The sequence below is a fragment of the Mus musculus genome, chromosome 2, assembly GCF_000001635.26.
Source record: "Mus musculus strain C57BL/6J chromosome 2, GRCm38.p6 C57BL/6J".
Lineage (NCBI taxonomy): Eukaryota > Metazoa > Chordata > Mammalia > Rodentia > Muridae > Mus > Mus musculus.
In genome coordinates this window covers 181,568,505-181,593,520 of record NC_000068.7, presented here as the reverse complement: position 1 = coordinate 181,593,520, position 25,016 = coordinate 181,568,505, and the positions used below count along the sequence as shown (strand labels likewise).

The window sequence follows — 25,016 nt, the reverse complement described above, 5'->3', positions numbered from 1 at the left end:
AAAGCTGAATTTTTCCCTTCCCTATTGAGTGCTCCTGTGGAGCCCCAGGCTTTGCATTCTACCTCCTTATCAGCCAGTTGGCCCTTCCTAGTCTGTCAAAAGGGTGTTTATTTCTCTGCCTCATTTATTTCCCCTTCCTAGTCTGTCAAAAGGGTGTTTATTTCTCTGCCTCATTTATTTCCAAGTTGTGTGGGCTGTGCTGTCATCCTCCCACCCACCCCCTAGATCTTACACTAGCAGCCCAGGCTCGGGGCCAGAGAAGTTAGATACTTACTGGCTGTTGGTCTAGGACCACACTGTTCACAAAGAAGGGAGAAGTTGATTCAATAGCCAGTGACCGCAATAAGGCCTATCGGTCTTCGTGTCTAGATTAAGGTGGCCTAAGGGACAGATAGAGGCTGAGGTGCCCCCTGACAGCCTACAGATGTCCTATAACCCTTCATAGGATCTACTTCAGCCAGCGCAACCACACCGGTTGCTTAATCCGTCAGGCAGGATTTGCGGTAGTGTCCAGAGTTCCTGACGTGCCTCAGTTTACTGGACTGTCCACAAAGCGACTCTTGCCCAAGGCACGCGTGACCGATCGCTCGGCCCTGGAGGCCAGGACCACCTGGGCCACGGACCGCACTGCCCGGAGCGGCGGAACGGCCCCACCGGCCCCTTCCCCGCAGCGGCGGCCGCGTGAATACCGCGAGAGTTCGCCCCCCTCCCCCCCGCAGTAAAACTGTCAAAGGTAGGAGGGGCGGGAGCGCGCATGTGCGCAGCACGGCGCGGAGTGTGCGCCGCCCGGACCCCGCGCCCCGCGCCCCGCGCCCCGGCCCGGCTCTGGCTCCGGCCTGGCCCGGCCGCACCCCTTGGGCGCTGCAGGTAAGCGCCGGCCCTGCCCGCTTTACCGCGGCCCCGGCGCCACACGCGCCCCGCACCAGCCCTGTGCCCAGCCCGCCTCCCCGCCGCGCCCGGACCCGCGCCGCGCCCCGCTCCCCGCGTCGGCGCCGTCCTCCCGCCTCCTCCTCCAGAAAAAGTCGCCATTTTGGTTCACTGCCTTCGCCCCCCCGCGGTCGGCGCTTCCGGGCCAGGCTGCAGCCCGCGTCCGGCCTCAGGTGACAGGTGGGTGGCCACGGGCCTCCAGGTGCGCCTCTTGGCTGCGCTCGTCCGGGGCCGGGCGGAGTGGCCTGCGTCCGCGGCAGCGCCCTCCTCCCTGGAGGCTACAAGGGAGATCGCAGGGACCCCAGGTGGAGGAGGGGTTTTCTTCCTACTCCGGCGGCCAGGCCTTACCCCTAACTCTGAAAGACTAGAAGGTTGCAGCAGGCCGTATAACCCGGACCTCAAATGTAATCGGGGTTCTGGATAACTCATTTCCTTATGAAGCTGCAAAACGAGGACATCCAGAGAACTTTAGTTGACTTCAGACCCCCCCTCCCCTCCCCTCCCCTCCCCTAGGCCCAGGATGGGGGTGTTGTCCTTGGCAATGAACGGTGATTGACCTTAGACCTCCTGGATAACGCAGCCCCTACACATCCCCTCTGATTTGAGTTGATCAAAAACTGTTAGGAGAGGACTCACCTGCTTGAACCTTGCTCTTTGGTACCGCCCCCTTCTGTGGCTTTGGGTGCCTCTGCGAGGCCTCACCATTCTATGCTTAGAGCCTTCCTCGGTTTTCAGGGTATGTGATGCTGCAAGCAGAACAGTCCCCAGAGGCCCAACCCCAGGGCAGCAGCATGCATACTCTATAGCCTCTGCTTGCCAGTATTGACTATAACTTGTTTAGCTGAAGTGGCTTCCTAGGCAGGGAACCTAGAAGCTATTGAAAATAAGAAGAAATGGTGGCTGCCTAGGCTGTGGTGGCTGAGGGTCTGATGTGGTGTATTCATCTGGGTGGAGGGGCCCTGTCTGCACAGAAGGCTGAGAAGGCAGGCAGGTAGGATAGCTCAGCATGGGACTAAAGTGTATTTCTAGTGGATCTTCACTTTACCAACCAGAGGGATGAGTGCATGTGGTGGGGACATGGGCCTTCAGGACCCATATTGGCTTCTTTGCCTAGAGAGAGGTCTTCAAGGGCTCTTATCTGAGTAGGTTAGTATTGTGTATCTAGATGGCAGGGGCCAGGACTCTGAGGAGAAGCTATCCCTGAGGTGTGGTGATGTGGCTGCCTGTGAGCCAGCAACCATTACTAGTGTTAATTGTCCCCTATGAGGAATATTATCAGTCTTCTTCAATTGCGTGGACCCTCTGAAGACAGGCTGATCCTCAGCAGCCTTTGGTCTTTGTGTGTCTAGATGAGGGTGTAGGTGAGGGTGTCAAATGTAGTAAGAGTCTTGGCTCTTTCTACACTTCTCATGTCTTCTGGGTTATTTAGAAAGACCTTGTCTGGGCAAACCCCCTTCTCTAAGTTAGAAGCTTCCATTACTTGCTTTTTGATGTGATCAATATAGGAGGTCAGGGCTAGAGAGACATATTGAGGGCCTCTAGGATAGCCCCAGTGAAAGTCCTGGGTTGAGCCTGTTCGTCTCATAGGTCTGTGTACTTACTCTGCAGAGATGACTGAATCCTTTTGTGTTGGAGGAGGCCGTCGGCTTCAAGGATCCAGCAAAAGTGGACCTGGAAAGGGAGGCAGCCGGAAGGAGGCCCAACTTCCCTTGTTGCAGGACCCACCAAAGCTAGGTGAGGAGCTAAGGCAGAAATCAGTTCTAGAGGATACAGATAGCCAGTGGTAGAGTTACCTCCTTGGGTATCCTGAGGACCTTTGTGGGGTGGAGATTGTCAGCCTTATTGTAGCCATGCTCTTGTCCTGGGTTAACTCCAGCCACTGGGCCTTTATCTGGGTGAGCCAAGACTCAGTCTGGGCCACCGCCCTTGGGGGTCGGTGATATTGGGCAACCACTGAGCCTTACTGTCTCCTGTACTATAGGGATGCCAGTGGTCCACAGTGGACATACAGTGCCTAGCCAGGCCCCACTCTGCTTTGACCCTGGAAACTCAGCCAGTGACAAGACAGAAGGGAAGAAAAAAGGGAGGCCGAAAGCCGAGAACCAAGCTCTCCGAGATATTCCTGTGAGCTCCCTGAGGGTTAGAGTGGGGTCCATTCAATTTAGTCTGTGAAGGCCACTTCCATGCCCTTACCAGCCCTCCATATATCCTGTGCCAGTTTGTTTGAGCATGTACCCTAGGGCCCTTGTGTCTGTTACAAAGTCCCAGTGGGCTGTGAGTAGTCATCAGCATAGGTCTGCAGCATGGCTTGAATTCCTGGTCTGCTCTTGAGGTTGAAGGGCTTATTTGGCTTGGGGGAACTTTAAGTCTGGGTAGCTACAGGTCAGCAGCTTGGCCTTTTCCTCTGCCCAGCTCTCTCTGATGAACCAGTGGAAAGATGAATTCAAGGCACACTCAAGGGTGAAGTGTCCAAACTCAGGGTGCTGGCTAGAGTTCCCCAGCATCTATGGGCTCAAGTACCACTATCAGCGGTGCCAAGGGGTAAGGGGCTGTGGGCCAGGGAAGAGGAGGCCTGGGGGTGCATCTGGGCAGAGGCCCCCGGGGCCCCATCCCACACCTGCCCTCCCTGCCCAGGGTGCTATCTCAGATAGGCTGGCCTTCCCTTGCCCCTTCTGCGAGGCCGCATTCACTTCCAAGACCCAGCTGGAGAAGCACCGGATATGGAATCACATGGACCACCCCCTACCTGCCCCCAAGCCTGGCCCAGTCAGCCGGCCGGTCACCATCAGCCGGCCTGTTGGGGTCAGCAAGCCCATCGGAGTGAGCAAACCTGTTACTGTTGGCAAACCAGTGGGTGTCAGCAAGCCCATTGGCATCAGTAAGCCAGTCACAGTCAGTAGGCCTATACCAGTCACCAAACCTGTCACAGTCAGTAGGCCCATGCAAGTCTCTAGGCCTGTGCCAGTCACCAAGCCCATCCCAATTACCAAACCTGTGCCACTCACCAAACATATGCCAGTTACCAAGCTTGTGACAGTTTCAAAACCTGTGCCACTCACCAAGCCAGTACCAGTCAGCAGGCCCATTGTGGTCAGCAAGCCTGTGCCGGTCAGCAGGCCCATCGCCATCAGCAGACACATACCACCCTGCAAAATGGTGTTGCTGTCCAAATCTGAGAACAAAACACTTCGTGCTACAGGCAAGAACAGCAATAAGAAAAGGTATGGGAGGTCATTTGAGGTGGTTGTCAGCTGTGCCAGGAGCGGGTGAGGTTTGCCTGGATCTCACCTTGCCTGCCACTTGCAGGGCTGCAGACAGTTTGGACACCTGCCCCATCCTGTCCAAGCAGGCAAGGCCAGAGAATGGAGCATACGGCCCATCCAGCATGGACCAGAGTGTGACCTTCCCACTGAGTACAGATCCTAGCGGCAGCAGGCCCCTGATGGGCAAAGAGGCACTGCGGCCTATAGGCCCAGTGTCCCAGCCCGAGGAAGACCCTGAGCGCACAAAGCACAGTAAGATAAGAGGCCCCGGGGAGACTGGCCATGATAGGCTCTGGCCTTTCAATGACTGTGTGACCAGGGTCTTGGCACTCATTTTCTCTCCCCTGAGTCAGGAAGGAAACAGAAAACACCGAAGAAATTCACAGGGGAGCAACCATCTATCTCAGGGACCTTTGGGCTCAAAGGTAAGACCCCAGCTAGCTGAACACTTCTAGAACTGAGGGTATCAATCAAGGGTATCAATCAGTAGTTGGCCCATATATCTTATCCATCCTGTGTATGCACACAGGCCTGGCCAAAGCTGAAGACAAGGCTCGAGTTCATCGCTCCAAGAAGCAAGAGGGATCAGGCTCTGAGGAAGTGCGGAAGAAGGTGCTGGCCACCCCTGTCACTGTCAGCAAGGAGGCACCAACTCCTGTGGCTCACCCAGCCCCAGGTGGGGGCTGCCTGGCAGGACCCAGGACAGGTCTCCATGGTGGGCTGGATCCTGTAGCAAAGGCATCGGGGATGCCCCTGGGGTCCAGGGCATTCAGGAGCCCCACAAGCCTGAGGCCTGGCCCTGCTTCACAGGTGGCCCGGAGGAGCAGTGGCAGCGAGCCATCCATGAACGGGGGGAGGCTGTCTGCCCCACCTGCAACGTGGTTACCCGGAAGACCCTCGTGGGACTCAAAAAGCACATGGAAGTATGTCACAAGGTAAGCCTCCTGTCCCTCTACCCCAAGGGCACTGGGGAGGGAGGATCCCTTGCCTAGATGGATTTCTCATAGTTAGACCATGACTTCAGTTGCAGGAAGCACTCAAATGTCAGCACTGCCGAAAACAATTCAAGTCCAAGGCTGGCCTCAACTACCACACCATGGCTGAACACAGTGCCAAGGTATGCTGCCTGACCACCAGCTCCCTGTCTGCCCTGACTGCTGACCTCTCTACTGCTGCTCCTCTATGCCTGATTTTGGATCTATGGCCCTAACTCCTGGCTGGCATCAGGTCTGAGGCTTGCTCTGTCTCCAGCCCACGGATGCTGAGGCCTCTGAAGGGGGAGAACAGGAGGAGCGGGAGAGGCTTCGAAAGGTGCTGAAGCAGATGGGAAGGCTGCGCTGCCCCCAAGAGGTCAGTGTTGGCCCATGTGGGGGTGTTCAAGACTTGGGAACCTGGCTGATTTCTTACCTGGTTTCTGACCTGGATCCCCAGGGCTGTGGGGCTGCCTTCTCCAGCCTCATGGGTTATCAATACCACCAGCGGCGCTGTGGGAAGCCACCCTGTGAGGTAGACAGTCCCTCCTTCCCCTGTACCCACTGTGGCAAGACTTACCGATCCAAGGCTGGCCACGACTATCATGTGCGTTCAGAGCACACAGCCCCGGTGAGTGGCGTACAATCTACCTTGTTCTTGTTCTAAGAGACTATATTGTGCCCTACATGTGTTTTCTTTTTTCTTTCTTTTTTTTTTTTTTTTTTTTTTTTTGGTTTTTCGAGACACGGTTTCTCTGTGTAGCCTTGGCTGTCCTGGAACTCACTTTGTAGAACTGGCTGGCCTCGAACTCAGAAATCCGTCTGCCTCTGCCTCCTGCTGGGATTAAAGGCGTGTGCCACCATGCCTGGCCTACATGTGTTTTCAAGTCCATGTGTTCCCTGATAGATGCAATCCATGCCTTTAGTGATCTAAGTCTTAGGAGGAAGGATGGGGCCTGGTGCCCCTGTGTTCTGTTTCTGTTGTGGTGTCTACAGCTGCATTCTGAGTTCCCAAACCACATGGTGTACAATTCATGCCACCTCTAACTCCTGGTCTCTGGATATCATCCTTCTCTTACACTGGCTTATACTGGCCTCTGTCTATCCTTACCATCTAGCCTCCTGAGGATCCCACAGACAAGATCCCTGAGGCTGAGGACCTGCTTGGGGTAGAACGGACCCCAAGTGGTCGCATCCGACGTACGTCGGCCCAGGTTGCCGTGTTCCATCTACAGGAGATTGCAGAGGATGAACTGGCCCGTGACTGGACCAAACGACGCATGAAGGATGACCTTGTGCCTGAGACTGCACGAGTGAGTAGCCCACCAGGATCTTGACCCTTGGTCAATCCCTAATTGCTTCCCCAACCTCTCGGTCTCTGACCAGGACAGACCTGGTTTCATTCCCCTGTGGCAGCCCTGTTTTTGTGACTTTGGCCATCTATGAAGGGGCAATGAGCCCGCTGCAGAAGCACGTTGCATTGTCAGAGCATGGGGGCCTGAGCATGCAGCTTACCTGGTGCTGTGCCTGGTTTTGCAGCTCAACTACACTCGGCCAGGTCTCCCCACACTTAACCCTCAGCTGCTGGAAGCATGGAAGAATGAAGTCAAGGAGAAGGGCCATGTGAACTGTCCCAATGATGTAAGCTGGGACTAGCAGGTAGTGGGAGTGGGACATTGGGGCTCCAGGACAGAGGGCTTAGGTTTGGGCCTTCAGGCAACAGTAGAGGTTAAAACAGTGAATGTTCTATTAGGAAGTAACCATCTTCAGTGTGACTAGCCTATCTTTGACCCTGAGGTTCTGTAGGGTCTTCACATAAATACCATGTCAACAAAGGGGACTTCAACCTGGGGACCCATATTACCTACCCTGCCCAAAATCCAGGACTTCATGGACCTGCCCTCAGAGAAGCCCAGAGTGCTCTGAGGTGGTTGAGGTGGGATGCCCCTTGTGTAGAGTTGTGGGAGGGCTTTCTCCACAGCTGTCTCCTGCCTGCAGTGCTGTGAAGCCATCTACGCCAGTGTGTCCGGCCTCAAGGCCCATCTTGCCAGCTGCAGCAAGGTCAGTTCTAGAATTATTACCATGGCTTACGGGAGTGGAGGGCACTGGGCACCCAGTTTTCTCTTGCCAAGGGTTAACCTGCATCAGTGTAAGATCACCTACCCTGACCACTACATAACCCAAAGAGTAGTAGGTGCTCAACAGGTGGCCCAGAATCCCTCTCTGTTCCAAGTCCTGCCCTGGAGTGTTGTTGACTTACATGGTGTAAGTGTTCATCCTGACCTGAGCAGAGAGCACGTTTGGCTTGGGTTGTGGACATTCACCAAACACTATGTCCTATCATTCAGTACCTGCCTCACCCTATTCTCCTCTTATTTCCTACTCCCGTAGAAGGGGTAGCTTAATAATCCTATTGCAGAGTAGTTTCAGTCCCTAAATGCACCATTGACATACATCCTAGAAGACAGTGAGTGCAGCTGTCTTCTCTCCAGCTGATCTTAGTCTTTTAGCAGCAGGATAAGGGCTTGGACCAGATGTGGGTGCTTTGAATCTTCTGAAGGTGGGTACTGGACCACTGTGCATTGCAGGGGGACCACCTGGTGGGAAAGTACCGCTGCCTGCTGTGTCCCAAAGAGTTCAGCTCTGAGAGCGGCGTGAAGTACCACATCCTTAAGACCCACGGAGAGGTAAGAGGGCCATGTCCATCTCCTCTTAGGGTATGAGAGTTATCATCTCATCTCCTGGGCCTGCAGGGCTGGAGGCTGGCCTTAGGGATGGGTAGTAGAGGACAAGTGCCTGAGACGGTGTACACCAAGAAATCTGCTGTTTTCTTCTCTAAATAGGGCCCACTTCCCCTGAAGTGTCAAGAGTGTGGGGTGATAAATCTTAAAAAGGACTAGTCTGGGGTGCCCCAGTTTTGATACCCAGCCTTAGCAGGGAAAACCCTGTCTTCAGCCACTTCCTAATGGTTGTATGCCCAGCCAAAACAATAATTTAGATGGGTGGGAAAAAGGATTCAGTGATTAAGAGTACCTCTAGCTCTTCCAGAGGACCAGAGTTTATTTCCCAGCACCAATGTCAAGAGGCTCCCTGGCCTCCAAAGCTCCCTGCATGCACATGTATGAACACACATGCAGTCATGAATGCCAAGAAAACATTAATAAAAGGATTTTTTGTTTGTTTGTTTGGTTTTTGTTTAGTTGGTTGGTTTTAATAAAGAAAATGAGTTAGATCTGTAGCTTTAGACCAAATTTCTCAGTCTTTATTGCAAGTTTTCTTGCCCTAGAATTGGTTCCGGACCTCAGCTGACCCGTCTTCCAAACACAAGAGCCAGGACTCCTTGATGCCTAGGAAAGAGAAGAAGAAAAGTCTGTCAGGAGGAAAGAAGCGGGGCCGCAAACCCAAGGAACGATCCTCCGAGGAGCCAGCATCTAAGCTCCCCCCTAACAGGGATGACTGGCCCCCAGGAGGCAGAGACAGGGGGTCCCGGAGCTCCACTGGGAAGAAGGCTGGAGCTGGGAAGGCACCTGAAAAGTGAGCCTAGTGGGCAGGGCCTACCCATCATGCCCTGCATTGTCCAGATTAGGGGAGCCAGTTCTAGACTGGTCCTCCACCTCCAACACACACCCCCATCTGTCCAGAGGGTTGGCAAACTACTCTGCTCTCCCTGAAAGTGGTCCTTCCCCTGTTTAGGCTGCCTCAACAAGGCTAGATGGGGCTCCCCGGGAGTGCCAGGGCAGCAGCAAAAGTGCAATAGGCTGGAGGACCCAGCCGTTCCTACAAGGACATTCATGGCAGGAGCCTTGGCATCATGGGGCATGAAGTGTGCTTAAACAGTCAAATGGTCCCAGTTTCCACCTTCCTCTGGCCCAGTAGGATCCCCAATCTGACTCTTTCAAGGCTCAGACATTCCTGGTGACCCATAGTTGTGGACTGATGAGGCACCTGAGCAGTCTGGCTGCCATAACTTGGGCCTCGCCTCCACCCAACACTGGAACTCCAGTACTCCCAGCTACCTCCCAGGACAGACCCTGTCTACTGCCATGCTGCCCTGACAGCCACCCACTCATCTGTCCTTTTGCATCCACCTCTGACCCCCTTGCTTCTGTTCTCTACCTCTCTGGGCCTGCTTCCTCCTCTGTCATCCCTGTGTGCTTCAGGCCTCTCCTAACTTGACTGGCGTGATCATGGTGGAGTATGTAACCTTCCAGGCAAGGAAAGAGCTCTGTGTGTTCTACCTTCAGGGAGGCCCAGACTAGGATGTTTCACATCCAGCCTTTAGCTTCTAATTTTGTGGTTATCGCCCTTTGGGGTGCCTCCCTGGGGCCACAGCCATGTGAAGCAGAGGCTGGCCAGAAGGAGCCTAGCTCAGGAGTAGTACTTAGGAGAGACTGCAAATGTCTGCTATGCTAGGTGGGCCTATAAGCCAAGTTCTGTGGAAGGCCTCTTTTTCCCTTTTATTTTATCTGCCCTTGGGATCTAGTGGCAGTCAGTCATTTGATATAGAAATGGAAGGATAGTGAAAGATGGGGTCTCAGCCAGTGTAGCAACTCTAGGCTGGGCCTCACCCCTTTCTTTAAGGGGCCCTGAGGCTAACAGGGTCTGCAGGTTGGACAAGGCCAGGAAGAGACATCTGGCCTCCTTCCTGGTTCTACCTTCTAACCCTATCCCCATCTCCCAACCCTGCTGTGAGCCACACCAGGAGAAGGCTGGAGGGGGTTGGAACGAGCTTTTTATAGTGTTGGTAGGGGTGGACTGAGGTCTCTGCTTCTGATCCTGGATGATGTGAATTTTGATATTTGCCTCTGTGTGTCTCCTGGATGTTGTTGATGCCAGTCTTGTTGCTGTGACAAGTAGCAACCTTTTTTTTTTCTTTTTTTTTTTTTTAATTCTGGGTTTTTTTTATACAAAACTCAACAATCTTAATGTCATGGTGCTAAGGGTTTCCTGGTGCCGAAGGTATTGCTGTGGTACTGACTAGCACCTGCCCCCAGCCTCAGCAGGGAGCGTTTCCAAGAAGGCCAGCTCCAGGGAGATTTGGGGTGAGGTCCTTGTACACATGTATTTAGAAAGGCTCTGACTCTGGGCAAGGTAACCATGGCCTGGTGTGTTGTAGGTGTTGAATGGACTCTCCAATTCCTACACACTTTGATGTGGTCAGAGGTGGCTACAGAGGTGGGTATGATCCAGTGTCAAAGGGTAGGCTGGGGCTTTGGAGTGGTTGTGTGCAACTGTGGAAGGGAAGGGGGCCAAAGTGCACTTTTCACAACACCTCTGTGGGGTGTGACCATCCACCCTAGCCTCTCAGGTACTTGGCACTTGTAGGGAGAAGTAGGACCTGGGTTTGCTGGGGGCTGAGTTTTCCAGGACGAACCAGAAAGCCCATATACAGCCTTGCTATGGGACTGTTCTGGGTAACTTGATGTTAGCACTTTAACTCAGTCTTTGAGGTCAGTTTTGGGGCAGCTGTCAAAAGCTGCAGTTGGATAGGTACCAGCCTGTGGTGACTGGTAAGTAGTGGCAAACTAGACTGTAAAGCTCTTCCATGGTGGCAGGGCTCATCGGTCTGCCCACCTCCCTACTATGGCCCAAAGGTAACCACCAGCCTACACAGATCCTCAGTAAGAGGGACCATCATGGCAGAGCTACAGAAGGTGGGTGGGCATAGACTTAGAGGGCCAAACCAACCCTGGGTCCTTGGCAAAATGCAAAAGTCAGGGTCTCTACAGATCTACCTCTGGCTCAGCGCTTGCCCTGCCCTAAAAAAACAGAAGTGCCAAGGGCAGACATTTCATGCAGAACCAGGGTGCACTTTATGTTCCTGCACAGGCAGATGATGGTGCCTCCTGGAGGCTTTGGGATCTTCCTGTCCCTATGGTGGTTCTGAAGGGAGAGCTGTTCCCCTGTTGGGTGAAACCCAGGTCCCTTGCCCTGGAGACCTGGTTTCCCAGGTCACCCCACATACCTGACTGCAGCGCCTCCTAAACTTTGGGTTCCTTGGTTTGGTTATAATGCAGTTCTCATTACACAAGTGCATTTCTGGCTATCACTTGTAACCATAGATATACATGCATATATATTCTATCTACAAAGTGTTTTATTTGCAAGATGTTTTGAGGTGAGCTTTGGTCCTGCCCGCCTTGTGGTCATCTGTCCTCATCCTCATCCCCTGGCCCGGAGTGGTGCGGTGGTGGGCCATCAACTATGTATTAAAGTCACTGTATCAAATAAATGTTTATTGATTTTTTTTTTCCAGGGATTTTGTGTGGCTGAGTTTGTGTTGAGGCAAAGGTCATTCTCGGGGCTTGCCGCACGGCCTTGTGGGGATTGTAGTCCGCAGCGTGCCTGCCTCCCGGTGCGCCTCCCCGGCCTCCGCCAGGTTCGGGACGCCATGGCTGCGCCGCCGGCCTCAATGAGCGCCGCCCCTTCGCCCCTGCAGTCTGCTGTGGCCCCAGACGTGCCTGGCCGCCAGGCCGAGCAGAATGAAACGGCGTGCGAGGACCGGTAGGCGCGGGCCTGAATAAGGCAGGGGCCGCGCTTGTCTCTTGGGAGGGGTCGGAGCACGGCTTGCATCTCTTCCTAGAGCCGGGACGGCTCCCGGCATCTCCATAGATGGGCAGCTTGATCTCTACAGCCTTGTGGATCCTGGACAGGTTTCGGCGGCTCTCCAGCGCCCTGGGGCCTCCTGGGCTATGTGTCAGCCACCCCCTGCCAGGGAGAGGGAGGTGGCAGACGACCTGGAGGGCCCCAGCGGACGGAAGGCGGAACTGGCCCAAGCTCCAGCTTTTGGAGGCACTGAGAATGGAAACCTGTTTGACATCTTTAGCGTGGGTCTCTGTTCCTAGTGGGTGCGCACTTGGCTCTGGGCCCCCAGCTGGGCGGTAGGCGTGTTCGACCTTCTGAGTTCGTCGAAATTGAGCGCAAAGTTGCACCTGGCGGCCAGTGGTGCTTGTGAATGTAAGATGGGGTGGTGATTGCCACCTGTCCGAGAGTTTGGGGGCCTTTGAGACTTTCGAGGCTTTCAGGAGAATGGAAGGGGAGATAAGGGTCCTTGTAGGAAGTAGGAGACTTAAGGGTCCTTGTCTTCACTCGGCCTGATCATCACTTGTAGCAACTCTAGGTCGTGGCCGCCAGGGGGCAGTGACCATGCTTGGAAACTGCTCGTGACACCTCTTCCGGTCTGTATGAGTCAGTTGAAGGCCAAATGTCTTCCGGCTTTGCATGCCACAGTGCACCGCCTGAGAAGCTGTAACCCCGGACGCCTTTAGAAAGTGAGGTGCTGGCAGTGGATGAGGTGAATCCCAGCTAGTTCACACACTCCAGGCATTCTGACCAGGAGTCAGACTTTGTGAGGCCGTGGCCAAATTCCTCCTCCGAAGGTTCCTGGGGATACACCTTGAGAAGATACAAACTGCCCTGGTGCCTCAGGCACTGGCAGCAGTAGGGGAGGGAGTCGCTGGTAGACTAAAGCCCAGCTTGAGGTTTCTCCTATTGCCTTTCCCAGCACCTGGCTCCCTATCTGCCTGCCCCTGAGGCCTTTTCCTTGGAGTTGTCTGACCTTAGCCAGCACCGCCATTGGCTTTCATGTCGATATGCAAAGTGGAGATGGATTTGGGATTAGAGAGTGGAGAGAAGTTAATAGGTACTCACCCAGAGCCTTGGGGGGGGGGGGGGGAGGCAGGTTGGCAAGTGAGGCCATGAAAGCCTTTAATCCCCCAGTCCTATGTCTACCTTGTAAAAATGGCTTTGATGACTCTGAACCGCCTTCTGCCTCTTGCAGGAATTCCACAGTAGCACCGGGATGGGTTGCTTGACTAGATTTAACCATAGCAGAGGGATCTTGAGACCTTTCTTTGGTGGTCCAAGTGATGAGCCTTCCTCTCTTCAGTCTCTGCTGTAGGCCTTTCATTCTGGTTTCTAAGATATGGGGGATGCAAATTACAGGGCAGCTCTAACTTCCATGGAGTTTCCTTATCCATGAGGCACCGGCTTAGGTCCTCAGTAGCCTCTCTCTGTTTCTCTGTATAAGGATACATACAGGTCTGCAGCAACTCCCTGGTGAGTGGCTTTGAGCCATAGATGACAGCGCTGTTACCTAAGGGATAGCCAGGGGAAAATGAAAACTGAGCAGCAGCTTCCAGCACCACCTACCTCAGACAGCCCTGAGGCCTAAAATGGAGCCCTGAAAGAAGAAAACCTCAAAGATGGAAGTTAAGGAGTGTAGTAGCCAGGTAGCCTGGTGTATCTTAGGTAAAGATGAAGTTCTGGGGTCAGGGTGTGGTATTTTGGAGCCAAGTCTAGTGAATCAATAGGTGGGACAGGTCTATTCTGTAAGCAGTAACAAATCTGGAATTAAGTAAAGCCTTCCCTTTCTAAGACCAGCACGATGTTAGCTTCCCACAGACCTGTGGCCTTTTTGCTACCCACTGATCCTGACCTGCTGGGGTACCCAAGGAACATGTCAGGATCCTCTGTTGTGCTTAGCCAGCCAAACTTAGAGAACTGATTCCCTAGGACTCCTTAACTCTGCACCCCTGCCCAGAACAATATTAGCCTCCCAGAGCAATCCTAGGGCATATCCAGCCAACCATATCTAAGGGTAGAGTCAGAGGGACAGACAAACTATAAACACATACATGCACATGCAAACAGAGATTGGCTCTTCCTGCTCCTGGTGTCTGGGGATGTAGACATACCCACAAGTTACCTAGGTAGTGAGAAGAGCTGCCTCCGAGGCGGCTCCCAGAGTGGCTCCTTTTCAGATGCATGAAGTCCACTTGGAAGCTTCCTTCTCTGAGCCCTGCCAGACTTAGTGCTGTAGGCCAGCCAGGTAGGATGAGGTTGCAATGAGGCCAGCCCACCCCTTGACGAGAACCCCAAAGCCAGCAAAACCTCTCTGATTAGATCTTAAGTCAATAAAGGGATTTCAGCTGAGGCTGGGACCGGATCTTCCCTTTCCATGCTGTGGGCAGGGAGGTTGCTGTGTCCCCTGCTGACTGATGAGGCCAAGGTGGCCATCGGGCTTACTGGAGCCTGTGTGAGGTGGGGTGGAACAGTTATTCTTGGATGTGCTAGGGTAGAATTTCAGATTTGTTTATCCTTGTAGGAGGCACCTTGGGGCCAGGGGAGGGGCACCCAGCTCAGCACTGACATTCAGATCGCCTGGCCTGGTGGGGCCTCAGATTTCCTTGTCGTGCTGTGTATGCATTGGGAGGCAGAACTGTGTTTCTTCCAGAAAATTTGGGGAGAGGTACTAGTGGTTCCCAGCAAGTCCAGGTCAATGTGCAAGCAGCTAACACTGAAGTACACTCACAGCAACTGGCCTGGGGATTGTGCAGGCCAGAGTCAGTACTATTAATATCTGGGCATAGCCCTGACTGGGTGATCCTCTTATGTGTGTGTGTGGCCTTAGCCTCTGAGACTAGCATTGAGTGTGTTTCCTTAGTGCAGTAGGGCTCCCAGGGCCTCCTAGCTGCTGTGCCCTACTCCCTGTATATAGCAACCTACTTCTGCAAGTAGGGGTCCAACCCCCCTAGCTCTTCAGCTGGGCTGCCCATAGGAGTGGTTCCACCCATGGAAGACCAGTTCAGGTGGCTAGAACTCCCAAGCTGTCTTTAGAGACAACTGTAATTCTAAGAGGTAGTGATACTCTAACTGATAGAACCTATACCACACATACCTGGGTCATCCCACTGTCCAGGGACATCCACCTCTGAGCCCTCTGTGCTTACCTGCATCTTTGGCTATGAGCAGTCCCCCAGCTTACCCTGGCATCAGGATCTCAGGGTGCTGGACTCTTGGAGCAGAAAGCAGGTGAGTTGCCGCAGAGTCCCTGCTGATGAAAACCCCACTTCCCAATGGAACTGACCACATTTGACTTGTGTGTGATGTGTGTCCATGGATATCTGAAAACAAACAAGCTGCCAGGTGCTCCTGGGAGCTCTTTCGGCTGCAGATGTGGCTGGCGCTGGCTTGGGGCTGTGGGTTCTGATAGCATCTTGTGTTCACTGTGGCTCTTTAATACTGTTCGTACAGCTGAAGTTGGCATTGTGGCCAGAAGCCCCTTTGTCTGTAGATAAGAAATGAAGTATTTTGTGCAACTTTCCCATCAAGGGGCACCTTTTGTGAGAAATGGGTGCTGCCTTATCTCTGGCTGTAGGAGATAGCTGTTAACTTTGGGGAGGGCAGGGGAGTTGGGCTTGGTACAGACACAGCCTGATAGCCCAGTCAGGGTGAAGCAGATTTCTGGCAAAGTCCTCCCTGATCTATTTGCAACTGGGCACTCTTCCCATCAGCAGCGCACGCTTTGGGAGGAATCTTCACGGAGGTGGAAAAGAGTCACTGATAGGGAAGTAAAATTCTCCCAGAGAAGCTGCTACTGTGAGAATCAGGGGGATCGGAAAACAGCCCCTGCCTGTCGGGTCATCTGTCCAGTTTCTGTCGGAGTGTGTCTTAGCTTTGTGTGCACTTGTTTTTACCATTGGTGGCTAGGAGCTTTATCAGGTTGCTCTGCCCTCTTCCAAGTCAGATGTTCTACATTGGAGTAGTTTCCCCCCAAAAGCATTCCCTGGGGAAAGGAAGAAGAGGCTCAGTGGGAAGACAGATGTCCTGAATTTGTTTTTGTTGTTGTTTTGCTTTTGTTTGTTTGATTGTTTTTTGTTTACCGTGGCCTCCTAGAACTACCCTGTGTATTGTGGTCATGCTGCCTCTAGGGACCAAGGCAAGACCCAATCTGAAACCCTGGGAAGTCTCTGGTTCTCCCTCTAATGGGGGCGGGGGGAGTGTGTGTCTAGCTTTTGCCTGATGGAAAGGGTAGCCCAGTGGATAAGCTTCACAGATCCATTTGTTTACTGTAGACAGATTAGTATACCCAGGTGAGCAACCATCTACCCTCTACCCAGGGATCTGGGGACCTTTCTGTGTGTGTTTGACTGAGCCATTCAGGCAAGCTTGAGTTGAGGTGCAGGTAACATCCCTCAGGCAGCCTATCATTTCTTGACCTGTGTCCCTCACATGCTATCTGTTCTTCAGACCCCGACTGGCAGACTCAGATCTCAGCACTCAGCTTATTTATGCCTAGCTCATGCTCTCAGCTCCTGCACTTGTCTCCAGAGCAGTGGCAGTGAGGCTGAACTTAATAGAGTGACTAATTATTCCCTATGCTCACGCTCTGAGCTCTGGTAAAGATGGATGATGTAGAAACAAGCAGGCTTATTGTCTCTGTCCCCAAGGGTGAATTCTGTGTGTTTTCTTGGTTAGATACAGATGGGTTCTTTTCATGATACCCACTTGTGTTGTCATACATTACATCCTTCAGAGCTGCCGGTATGACCATTCACATGTTAGGTGGTCTTTCCAATGCCTGCCCCTACTCATGGGCACATACCCACACTCTTCCTGCTAATAGGAAGGGTTATCCAGCTGAGACCATCATTGTTCCCAAACTGGGCCATCCCAGAGGCAGAAAGTTTGTCTTGAGCCATATCCTGATACATCAGCCCTGGAAACTACGATATGGAGAGCTATGAGGCAGCAGCAAGAACATGGCAAGAAACAGAGCTTCCAGATAAGACCAAAGCCCAGCTTCCATTTTGATAAGAGAGCCTATACTTGTAAAATATCCAAATGTGACAGAAGTTCCTGTCCCAAATTGTAGTCTCCAGGGAAATTCTGATTCTTATACTGGCATGTTTGCTTTCAGGTTTTCTGAATACATTCCTTTCTCACAGACACTGGCGTGAATGGGCAGCTGGGTGAGCATCTTTTGGGGTTAACTGGAGATCAGACCCTAGATTTGTTTTCTAAGCTATGTCCCCAGTCCCTAAGTGAGCATCCTTCATCTACTGGCTTTTATGTAAACTAAACCATATTTCAGTATAGTGTACTTTTCTCACCCAAGAGTGCCCTGGGGATACTTGTTCCCGACCAGTCTACCTCATTCACCTCAGGCTAACCTTTTATTCCATACAGTGTTTTGTTTGTTTGTTTGTGATACTGTAGACTATACCAGCCACTGTAGGAGGCATCCCACACAGAGCTAGTCTGGCATGTCCACCTGCCATTTCTATAGGCACCCCCTCCTACCCACTAAACACTGTCCTATTCAGTCAGTGGCTACAGTTCAATTTAGTCCTACACAGGTGAGCCGTAGCTTGCTAGGACACTGACCTGAGAGCTTCTTGAGAAGTTTGAAAGCTGAGACTAGGATGATGTGATCTGCCCAGGCTTCTTTTCAGGCAGTTTTCTTTCAGAAATTGCCTCTGTTAAACATATGTCTCGTTCTCTTAGCACTTTTGCATCAGGGTGTACCTCAGACAAACAGCAGGTAATAGGAAGATGACACAGAGCATTGAACTTCAGTAGAAGTTGCTCATTCTCAGATTTGAAGACTATGGCCAGAAATGGCACCCCTTTAGGGATACAGACCCACTGAAATGTCAGCATGGTTCTGAGTGCCCACTAGCATGAGTGGTAGGCTGTAAGTGTGCACAGGTACAGATCTGATTTTACCTTCTTGGGTTAAATTTCCCTCTTACACCCTCTGTTGGTTTCATGTCATGATCTTAAACCACTACCACATGCACATGTATATGTGCACATACACACATTGCCAAGACAGAAGGGGTCATACTGAGAAGAAGTAAATTCTTCATAGGATTCCAGCCTTCCTTATTGCCTTTTTTTTTTTTTTTTTTCCAGACAGTGTTTCTCTGTGTAGCCCTGGCTGTCCTGGAACTCACTCTGTAGACCAGGCTGGCCTTGAACTCAGAAATCTGCCTACCTCTGCCTCCCAAGTACTGGGATTAAAGGCATGCGCCACCACTGCCTGGCCCCTTATTGCTTTCTATCTTACATTGCTTGACAGGGTATCAAGCCAGAGAGTCCCCCAAAACATACATCTTTCTACTGGCATGTGGCCAGTATACTGCACTTTCACCTCCTGGGGCAACCAGGGGTAGGGCAGCGGTGGCTGGACTACCTAAGGAGTGTGCTGTGCTGGGGAGAGAGGCACAGTCCTTAGATCCTCCTTTTTCTTGAATAATGAGGCCCTACCCACCACAGTCCACATGGGTAGGATTGTGGCTCTGAGATCATGCATATCCTCCTGTGTCCTCCTGCCATCTTGCCATTAATTGCTGTCCCTTGTTCTTGCTGTGTGAACAGCCTGAGATCTTGTGCCCCAGTTAACCCTATGGAACAGGTAAAGGCAGGTTTCTTGGACACACTCTCCCCAGTTGAGCCTATATTGTGCCTGTCCCACTTTGGTCTGACCAGAGAGGTTGAAAACTGTTGACTGAGGCTAAGCACATTCCTCTTTACAGCAGCAATGCAGGGACCTTGGACAGACTTCTCCCACCAGTGGGTACTGGGCGCTCACCCCGGAAGCGCACCACCAGCCAGTGCAAGTCAGAACCACCCCTGCTTCGCACAAGCAAACGTACCATCTACACAGCTGGGCGGCCACCATGGTACAATGAACATGGTACACAGTCCAAGGAGGCCTTTGCTATTGGTGAGAGTGGTATGGGAAGGCACCTTGGGGATCTGTCTGCATGGCCAGCCCAGCTGCAACAGTTTGCAAGGTACCCTTTCACTCCACAGGCTTAGGAGGTGGCAGTGCATCTGGGAAGACCACTGTGGCCAGAATGATCATTGAGGCACTAGATGTGCCCTGGGTGGTCCTGTTGTCCATGGACTCCTTCTATAAGGTGAGGCCCTGCTCATCTACCCCCAGAGCATCTTCTCTCTGTGACTGCTTTGCCTCTACAAATGTAGGCCTGTGGTCAGCAGCAGGCTTCATCATGCCCCTCCACCCCCAGGTTCTGACGCAGCAGCAGCAGGAACAGGCTGCCTGTAACAATTTCAACTTTGACCACCCTGATGCCTTTGACTTCGATCTCATCATTTCCACCCTTAAGAAGCTAAAACAGGGCAGGAGTGTCCAAGTGCCCATCTATGATTTCACTACCCATAGCCGGAAAAAGGACTGGGTAGGCCCATGGTGTGGGGGCCTACCTATGGGAGAGGTTGCAGGGGTCTGAGCTGGACATTAAAACTCTCTGGGTTCCTTTTCAGAAAACCCTGTATGGTGCGAATGTCATCATCTTTGAGGGTATCATGGCCTTTGCTGATAAGACACTGCTGGAGGTGAGAGCTTGCCGGGAGCACCCACTCCACAGGCATCCCCATAAATACTCTCTTAGTAATACGCCGCCCCATCCTCACAGCCTCTATGATTTGAGATTTCTCCCTATTGGGCAGTTCTGGATGCGCCCCACCTGGTGTATCCTAGGCATTTACAGCCGTTCTTTGCCATTAGCTGACTACTACAGTGGGTGTGGCGTCTGCGGACAGTGGTTTCCTCTCCTACCTTCGGGGAGGGAGCTGTACTTCTGTCTCCCTTGCTCTTGATATTTTTCCTTGCTAAAGAACAAACAAGGACTTAAAGCCAGTGAGTTTAAGGGACTTTGCTGCAAGACCTCCAGGATATACTTGAATGTGACTCTGGCCAAGAGGACTCTTACCATCTCCATGTGGCAGCTCCAGTCTCTAGTTGGCTCCTCAGGACCACCTATCCCATGCTGACTGCAGGAGGCCATACCCAGAGCTCACAAAGCCCCACTCCCCCAGTGTTCATGGGAGATATAACAAGTGAAGTCATACGTACATCACACTGCCAAGTACCATCCCTGCCTGACTTGTCAGTTGTGCCCCTGACTAGTAGTAGTCCATAACTACACATGCATCCCAATGAACACTTCCTAGAATGCATCCTACATGCACTGACAATTAAACCAATGGATGCCTTGTGGGGGAGCTAGCCCCAAGGATCATGGCCCATAGCCCATGAGCTGACCATGTTGCCACTTTGGCTGTATCGATCCTGGCTTCTGTCTGATAGTGCCCCTGGTGCCTGCCTCAGTCCTGTGCACTGGCTTCTCGTCCCACATCCAGCTCCTGGACATGAAGATCTTTGTGGACACGGACTCTGATATCCGACTGGTTCGGCGTCTGCGCAGGGACATCAGCGAACGAGGCCGGGACATTGAGGGTGTCATTAAGCAGTACAACAAGTTTGTCAAACCTGCATTTGATCAGTATATCCAGCCTACCATGCGGCTGGCAGATATTGTGGTGCCCAGAGGTAAGCCTGCCAGCCCTTGTTTTCCTGCCAGTGGGGCAGAAGGGCCTCCAGGCTTCTGAGTTATCTTTTCCCCCTCCAGGGAGCGGGAACACAGTAGCCATTGACCTGATTGTGCAGCATGTTCACAGCCAGCTGGAAGAGGTTAGTTAGCCAGGTAGCACTCAAAGTCCCTGTCTGTTGTCTCCCAATAGAAGCTTGCTTACCCTACCCCCACACGTTCTCTGTCCGCTGCAGGTACTGGCACTCAAGTGTCCTGAGCCTGCTCCCTAAGCTTATTATCTGGCCCAGCCCTCTGCAATAGGCAAGGGGACTCGGCCATGCTTGGAAGGCTACACTCCTGTCCCTCCCGACCCCATGGTAGTAACAAGGGTGACCCACTATCCATTGGTCTAGGATTATGGGTTTCAGCACTGAGTCCTATGTCTTCTCTTTCCGAGTGGGTCACTGTACAAGGGACATTTTCACACTATAGGTCCCACATTATATGGTTTATGGCTGGGTTCTGGGGTCACTACTACTACAGGCCCAGACTCACAGGTCCCAGGTCACCTGACCCCCCACGTTTGAGGTCCTTAGAAGCTTGCCTCCTCTTGCAGTTTGCAGACCCTGAGCCATCTCCACATGGGGCTGAGGAGTGTCCATCACTGGGGGTGGGGGTAGCCTGGCTGCTTGGCTTGGTCACTGATACGTCACCCATTCCCTTATGTCTCCCTGTGTTGCTGCCACAGCGCGAACTCAGCGTCAGGTAAGACTCCACAACAGTCTGCACAGATGGAGGCATTTCCAACATCTACATAGAGCTCCGGGCCAGCGGTCACCTAGCCAAGCAGGCAGGCAGTCTTTACCAACACCCGGGGTAGAGTAGCTCAGGCCTGCTGCTGCTCCCCTTGGTGGCAAATACGAACTCCAAGGTACAAAGACATTAAAGAATTTCCCAGGCTTATGCATTACTTGTGCTAGCCAGATGTTCATGGAGGGTCCTTCCCCATACAGCCTATCTTGGGCTCCAGCCACAGAGAGCACAGCAGTCCTCCTGGGCCAGCACCAGCATGCATGTTCCTAGGCAGGGACCACATTGATATGTTCCTACAATCATAAGGCCTGTGTCCGCATCTAGGCTGCTGTATCTTAAGCTGAACCATCCCATGGGTCATAGGCTCAGTTGACTCTGAGAGGTGGGGAGTGAAGGTTTGGCTCTGCCTTCTCCACCCTGCCTACCCAGGCCCTGCCCTGTCCTAGCTTAGTCTTCAACCGACAGCACACCTCAGGCAGAAGTAATGCTGGCAATGCGGCAGAAAGAAGAAGGGATAGACTGAGCTGTACCACTATCTTGCTGATCAAGGTCTGGGCAGGAGCTATAGGCAGCACCAAGTTCCTACCCTTCTCCCAGGCTTTCCTCAGAGTTTGGAAGATCTATTGGAGCCACTGTGGAAGCCCTCACAATTCTACTGGATAACCCAGGAGTTCTGAGCCAGTGTTGAAAATGCCTCCAGGGTCATCTTCATAGCCCTGCTTCCTGTCCTTGCATGAGTCTCCACTTGACCTCACCAAGATCAGGGTACCACAGACCTGTGCCAGGGCTCTTTTAAAGCCTCAATTCTGAGAAAATTTTCTAGACATGGCCAGCTCCACTTTCCATTTTCTGGCCAGCCAAGGAAGTGGTGACTAGTGAGTGGCCCACCTCAGTCTCCTTCAACTCCAGGAAGCTACTGGTGAGCAGGAGGGAAAAGCAGCTGGGTGTGGGTAGTGCTCCACCCTCAGGCGCCAAGGCTGTCAGTGCCAAGACTGCTTCCAGCCTCCTGCCTCAAGTCTTTAGCCAGTTGGTAGCCACAGGGCACCTTCTGTAGGGACTTGGCTGCTCTCCCCACTAAGTGTTTTTCTCTCTGTTCTTTTCCACTTTGTAAACCTGTTTCCTGCCTTGTCCCCTCCCTGAACACGCTCTTCACCTGGCGAACAGAGGAAGCTGCGTTGGGATATGTGAGCAGAGCAAGCTATGGTTGTGCTGCACGGTGTGCTGCCCTGCACCCTGCACTGCTCCTGCACATGGTGCTTCCATGACCCCTCCCTTCCATGATCACTGCCCCTACCTCAATCCTCTAATCAGCCCTCCCTCCTTCTACCGTGCCCCTTCCCTCTCCTGGCTTAGGTCTTTGGTGGGGCAGCCTTTGGCACTGAGCCCTCCCTGCTTTGCCCTCCCTCCTGAGAGGGACTGCATACTAGCTGGGGGGATGGGCCTGAGTGAAGCTTGACCCTACAGCTTACTTGTTGCTCTCAGGAGTTGGGAATAAGAGATCCATCTGGAGGTTGAAACCTCTTCCCACAGCAAGCTCTCTTCCCCGTGTCTGGCCTCTCTTTATCTAAGCCTAAGAGGAGACACCTCACACCTCACTCCCCACCCCACCCCCCACCCCCCCGACATCTGTGTTCAATGTTGAGAGTCGAACAATCTTACTTTTCAGTCACATTTCAGGTGCCAAGGCATCTTTCATGGGTCAGCCATAGCCAGCAGACAGCTCCTACCCTGCACATGCCCCGGCCCCCACAGTGATGTTCAGTTGTTTTCTGTAGTATCAAGGGACTTTTGGATAAGATATGCCAATACATTTGTATCCCTAGGGCCGCGTTGGCCTCCGCTCACCAGTGCCATCCCCTCCCCCAGACACTGAGTGTCCTCAAGAGTACACCGCAGGTCCGAGGCATGCACACCATCATCAGGTAAGGGCCCGCCTGTGGAGTGCTACTCCTAATCCTGTTCCACTCCATCCCCAGGTTCTGTCCCATCCTTTTCTAAACCTGCTTGTTCTACCACCAGGGACAAGGAGACTAGCCGGGATGAATTCATCTTCTACTCCAAAAGACTGATGCGGCTGCTTATTGAACATGCACTGTCCTTCCTACCCTTTCAGGTGTGGGTTTATAAGGAAATGGGTAGAGGGTGTCCCACTCTTCCACGCGTGGGCTAATGATGGGGGGGGGACTAGGCTCTGGCTGTTCACAGACGCCCCAACTCACCATGCAGGACTGCACTGTACAGACTCCACAGGGGCAGGACTACGTGGGAAAGTGCTACGCTGGAAAACAGGTGCACATGGCTAGGGATGAGCTATCAGTAGCTGAGGGGGTAAGAGGCTCTGGGATAGAGGCATCCAGCTTGCAGCTTACTGAGCCTCCCTTCCCCACTAGATCACCGGCGTGTCAATTCTGCGTGCAGGAGAAACCATGGAGCCTGCACTGCGTGCCGTGTGCAAGGATGTGCGCATCGGCACTATCCTCATCCAGACCAACCAGCTCACAGGGGAGCCTGAGGTGTCCAGCCAGGGAGGGCTGGGGGTTCACAGTAATGACCAACATGGGGAGGGGGACCAGAAAATTGATGTGGGAGCCCTACTCTGACCTTACTATCAACTATAGCTCCATTACCTGAGGCTTCCCAAGGATATCAGTGATGACCATGTGATCCTGATGGACTGCACAGTATCCACAGGTGCTGCGGCCATGATGGCTGTACGTGTACTCCTGGTAAGTAGACCTGGATGGACTGCTGGCAGATTCCTTGGCATTGGGACTTATCCTGTCCCCATGTTGCACAGGACCATGATGTGCCTGAGGACAAGATCTTTTTGCTGTCCCTGCTCATGGCAGAGATGGGTGTGCATTCTGTGGCCTACGCTTTCCCACGCGTGAGAATCATCACCACAGCTGTGGACAAGCGTGTCAATGACCTTTTCCGTATCATCCCAGGCATTGGTGAGTCCATTGTAGCCCAGGGAGCATGACTGATGACCCAGGGGGACCCAGTCACACAAAGCTATTTCTTGTTTCAGGGAACTTTGGTGATCGCTACTTTGGGACAGATGCAGTCCCTGATGGCAGTGATGATGATGAGGCAGCCACTGTGGGTTAGTTCCCTGTCCGAGCTACTCTTATTTCTACCCAGCCTTCTGTCTTCTGGTCTGGAATTGCAGGGACAACACATTAACTTATTTTGAGTTTAAAAATGTTACCGAAATAAAAATAATCAGTTTACACATTTTATAAAATAAATAAAGCTTTATTTAGAAAATGATCGTGTGGCAGAATGTAACCTGGGTGGACTCTGTTGAGGCAGTCTCCCCAAGGTATCTGAGGGTGAGGTAAAAGGTCCAGCAGGACAAGGCATTCTCTGCCTTGCACTGTACTTTCCTTACAGTCAAAGCTTGTTCACTTATTGTCTGATAGTGATAAGGGAAGAAGTGGGGCCTCCAGATGAACCACACAGCTCACCTGACGGACCTGGACCCAGAGACAAGAATACTTAGGGCTCTGAGTTAGCCTCTGTGACCACTTCCTTCCGACCACATTTGTACTACCAAGGGACCCAGCAGGAGCTGATGTGTGGGCAGCTATGGCGAGGACTGAGTAGTGGAAGAAGACTAGCTCCAAGATGGCCAGAGCCTCAGGATTTCAGAACCAAAGTTTCATGTTCATCCCTGCCTGGCTGCTACTGAATTCTAGAGGTTAAGGCAGGCTTCTCTGGCAGCTGCCAGGCAGCTTTACTAACGTGACGGTTCTGTCCCAGTGAGATAACAGGACGTGTACATGGACAGCTACTGGATATGAGCTATGGGTCTCTGGCCTGTGTCAGGTAGCCCAGGAACCTAAAACAGGCTCCCCTAAACCCCATTCAAGCCTACTGTGGGCCTTTTTCCTGCTTGTCATGAGACGGGGCCA

The 25,016-nt window shown here is 52.7% G+C and overlaps 2 protein-coding genes, 1 long non-coding RNA gene and 1 other non-coding gene across 23 annotated transcripts; 3 read left to right on the top strand and 1 right to left on the bottom strand.

Annotated features, from left to right (window-relative positions):
• The first annotated feature begins 548 nt into the window (after window positions 1-548).
• Window positions 549-11,418, top strand: Zfp512b (zinc finger protein 512B). 6 transcript variants are annotated; one of them, XM_006500647.4, is made up of 17 exons: window positions 549-1,107; window positions 2,536-2,661; window positions 2,909-3,051; window positions 3,340-3,468; window positions 3,562-4,148; window positions 4,234-4,442; window positions 4,544-4,615; window positions 4,720-4,866; window positions 5,001-5,125; window positions 5,215-5,307; window positions 5,442-5,540; window positions 5,622-5,792; window positions 6,280-6,474; window positions 6,701-6,802; window positions 7,160-7,222; window positions 7,750-7,848; window positions 8,448-11,418. In XM_006500647.4, exons 2-17 carry the CDS (start codon window positions 2,538-2,540, stop codon window positions 8,697-8,699), a joined length of 2,610 nt encoding a protein of 869 aa, XP_006500710.1. In that variant the 5' UTR covers window positions 549-1,107; window positions 2,536-2,537; the 3' UTR covers window positions 8,700-11,418. The 6 variants fall into 6 exon arrangements, 5 of the variants coding, with proteins under 5 accessions (XP_006500710.1, XP_006500713.1, XP_011238245.1 ...); XM_030251671.1 differs by having other exon boundaries at window positions 784-867; NM_001164597.1 differs by having other exon boundaries at window positions 1,060-1,100.
• Mir7006 (microRNA 7006) lies at window positions 5,553-5,621 on the top strand. The gene has a single exon (NR_105973.1). It is a non-coding gene; the product is annotated as a microRNA 7006 (primary transcript).
• Window positions 8,406-15,041, bottom strand: Uckl1os (uridine-cytidine kinase 1-like 1, opposite strand). 2 transcript variants are annotated; one of them, NR_027289.1, is made up of 3 exons: window positions 14,893-15,041; window positions 12,893-13,078; window positions 8,406-8,508 (listed from the first exon to the last, which is right to left on the bottom strand). It is a non-coding gene; the product is annotated as a uridine-cytidine kinase 1-like 1, opposite strand (long non-coding RNA). The 2 variants fall into 2 exon arrangements; NR_027290.1 differs by lacking the exons at window positions 8,406-8,508; window positions 14,893-15,041 and adding an exon at window positions 13,858-13,989 and having other exon boundaries at window positions 11,371-13,256.
• Window positions 11,494-24,372, top strand: Uckl1 (uridine-cytidine kinase 1-like 1). Of its 14 annotated transcripts, none has more exons than XM_006500709.4 (15): window positions 11,494-12,118; window positions 18,484-18,674; window positions 18,764-18,870; window positions 18,982-19,152; window positions 19,238-19,309; window positions 20,117-20,306; window positions 20,386-20,447; window positions 22,264-22,283; window positions 22,923-23,021; window positions 23,119-23,212; window positions 23,326-23,388; window positions 23,490-23,612; window positions 23,718-23,825; window positions 23,897-24,053; window positions 24,131-24,372. In XM_006500709.4, exons 3-15 carry the CDS (start codon window positions 18,808-18,810, stop codon window positions 24,208-24,210), a joined length of 1,302 nt encoding a protein of 433 aa, XP_006500772.1. In that variant the 5' UTR covers window positions 11,494-12,118; window positions 18,484-18,674; window positions 18,764-18,807; the 3' UTR covers window positions 24,211-24,372. The 14 variants fall into 14 exon arrangements, with proteins under 14 accessions (XP_006500772.1, XP_030107893.1, XP_030107894.1 ...); XM_030252033.1 differs by having other exon boundaries at window positions 11,495-11,665; window positions 18,487-18,674; XM_030252034.1 differs by lacking the exon at window positions 22,264-22,283 and adding an exon at window positions 21,035-21,051 and having other exon boundaries at window positions 11,495-11,665; window positions 18,487-18,674.
• Window positions 24,373-25,016: the final 644 nt, after the last annotated feature.

Excerpts from the sequence above, each read along its gene's own strand:
- Zfp512b (XM_006500647.4), top strand. The coding sequence starts at position 2,538 with ATGACTGAATCCTTTTGTGTTGGAGGAGGCCGTCGGCTTCAAGGATCC. Across the intron at positions 4,867-5,000 it reads TGTGGCTCACCCAGCCCCAG|GTGGCCCGGAGGAGCAGTGG; the intron begins GTGGGGGCTGCC and ends CCTGCTTCACAG. Across the intron at positions 5,126-5,214 it reads ACATGGAAGTATGTCACAAG|TTGCAGGAAGCACTCAAATG; the intron begins GTAAGCCTCCTG and ends CCATGACTTCAG.
- Uckl1 (NM_001379005.1), top strand. The coding sequence starts at position 11,553 with ATGGCTGCGCCGCCGGCCTCAATGAGCGCCGCCCCTTCGCCCCTGCAG. Across the intron at positions 20,307-20,385 it reads AGATATTGTGGTGCCCAGAG|GGAGCGGGAACACAGTAGCC; the intron begins GTAAGCCTGCCA and ends TTCCCCCTCCAG. Across the intron at positions 22,284-22,922 it reads AGGAAGCTGCGTTGGGATAT|GGCCGCGTTGGCCTCCGCTC; the intron begins GTGAGCAGAGCA and ends TTGTATCCCTAG.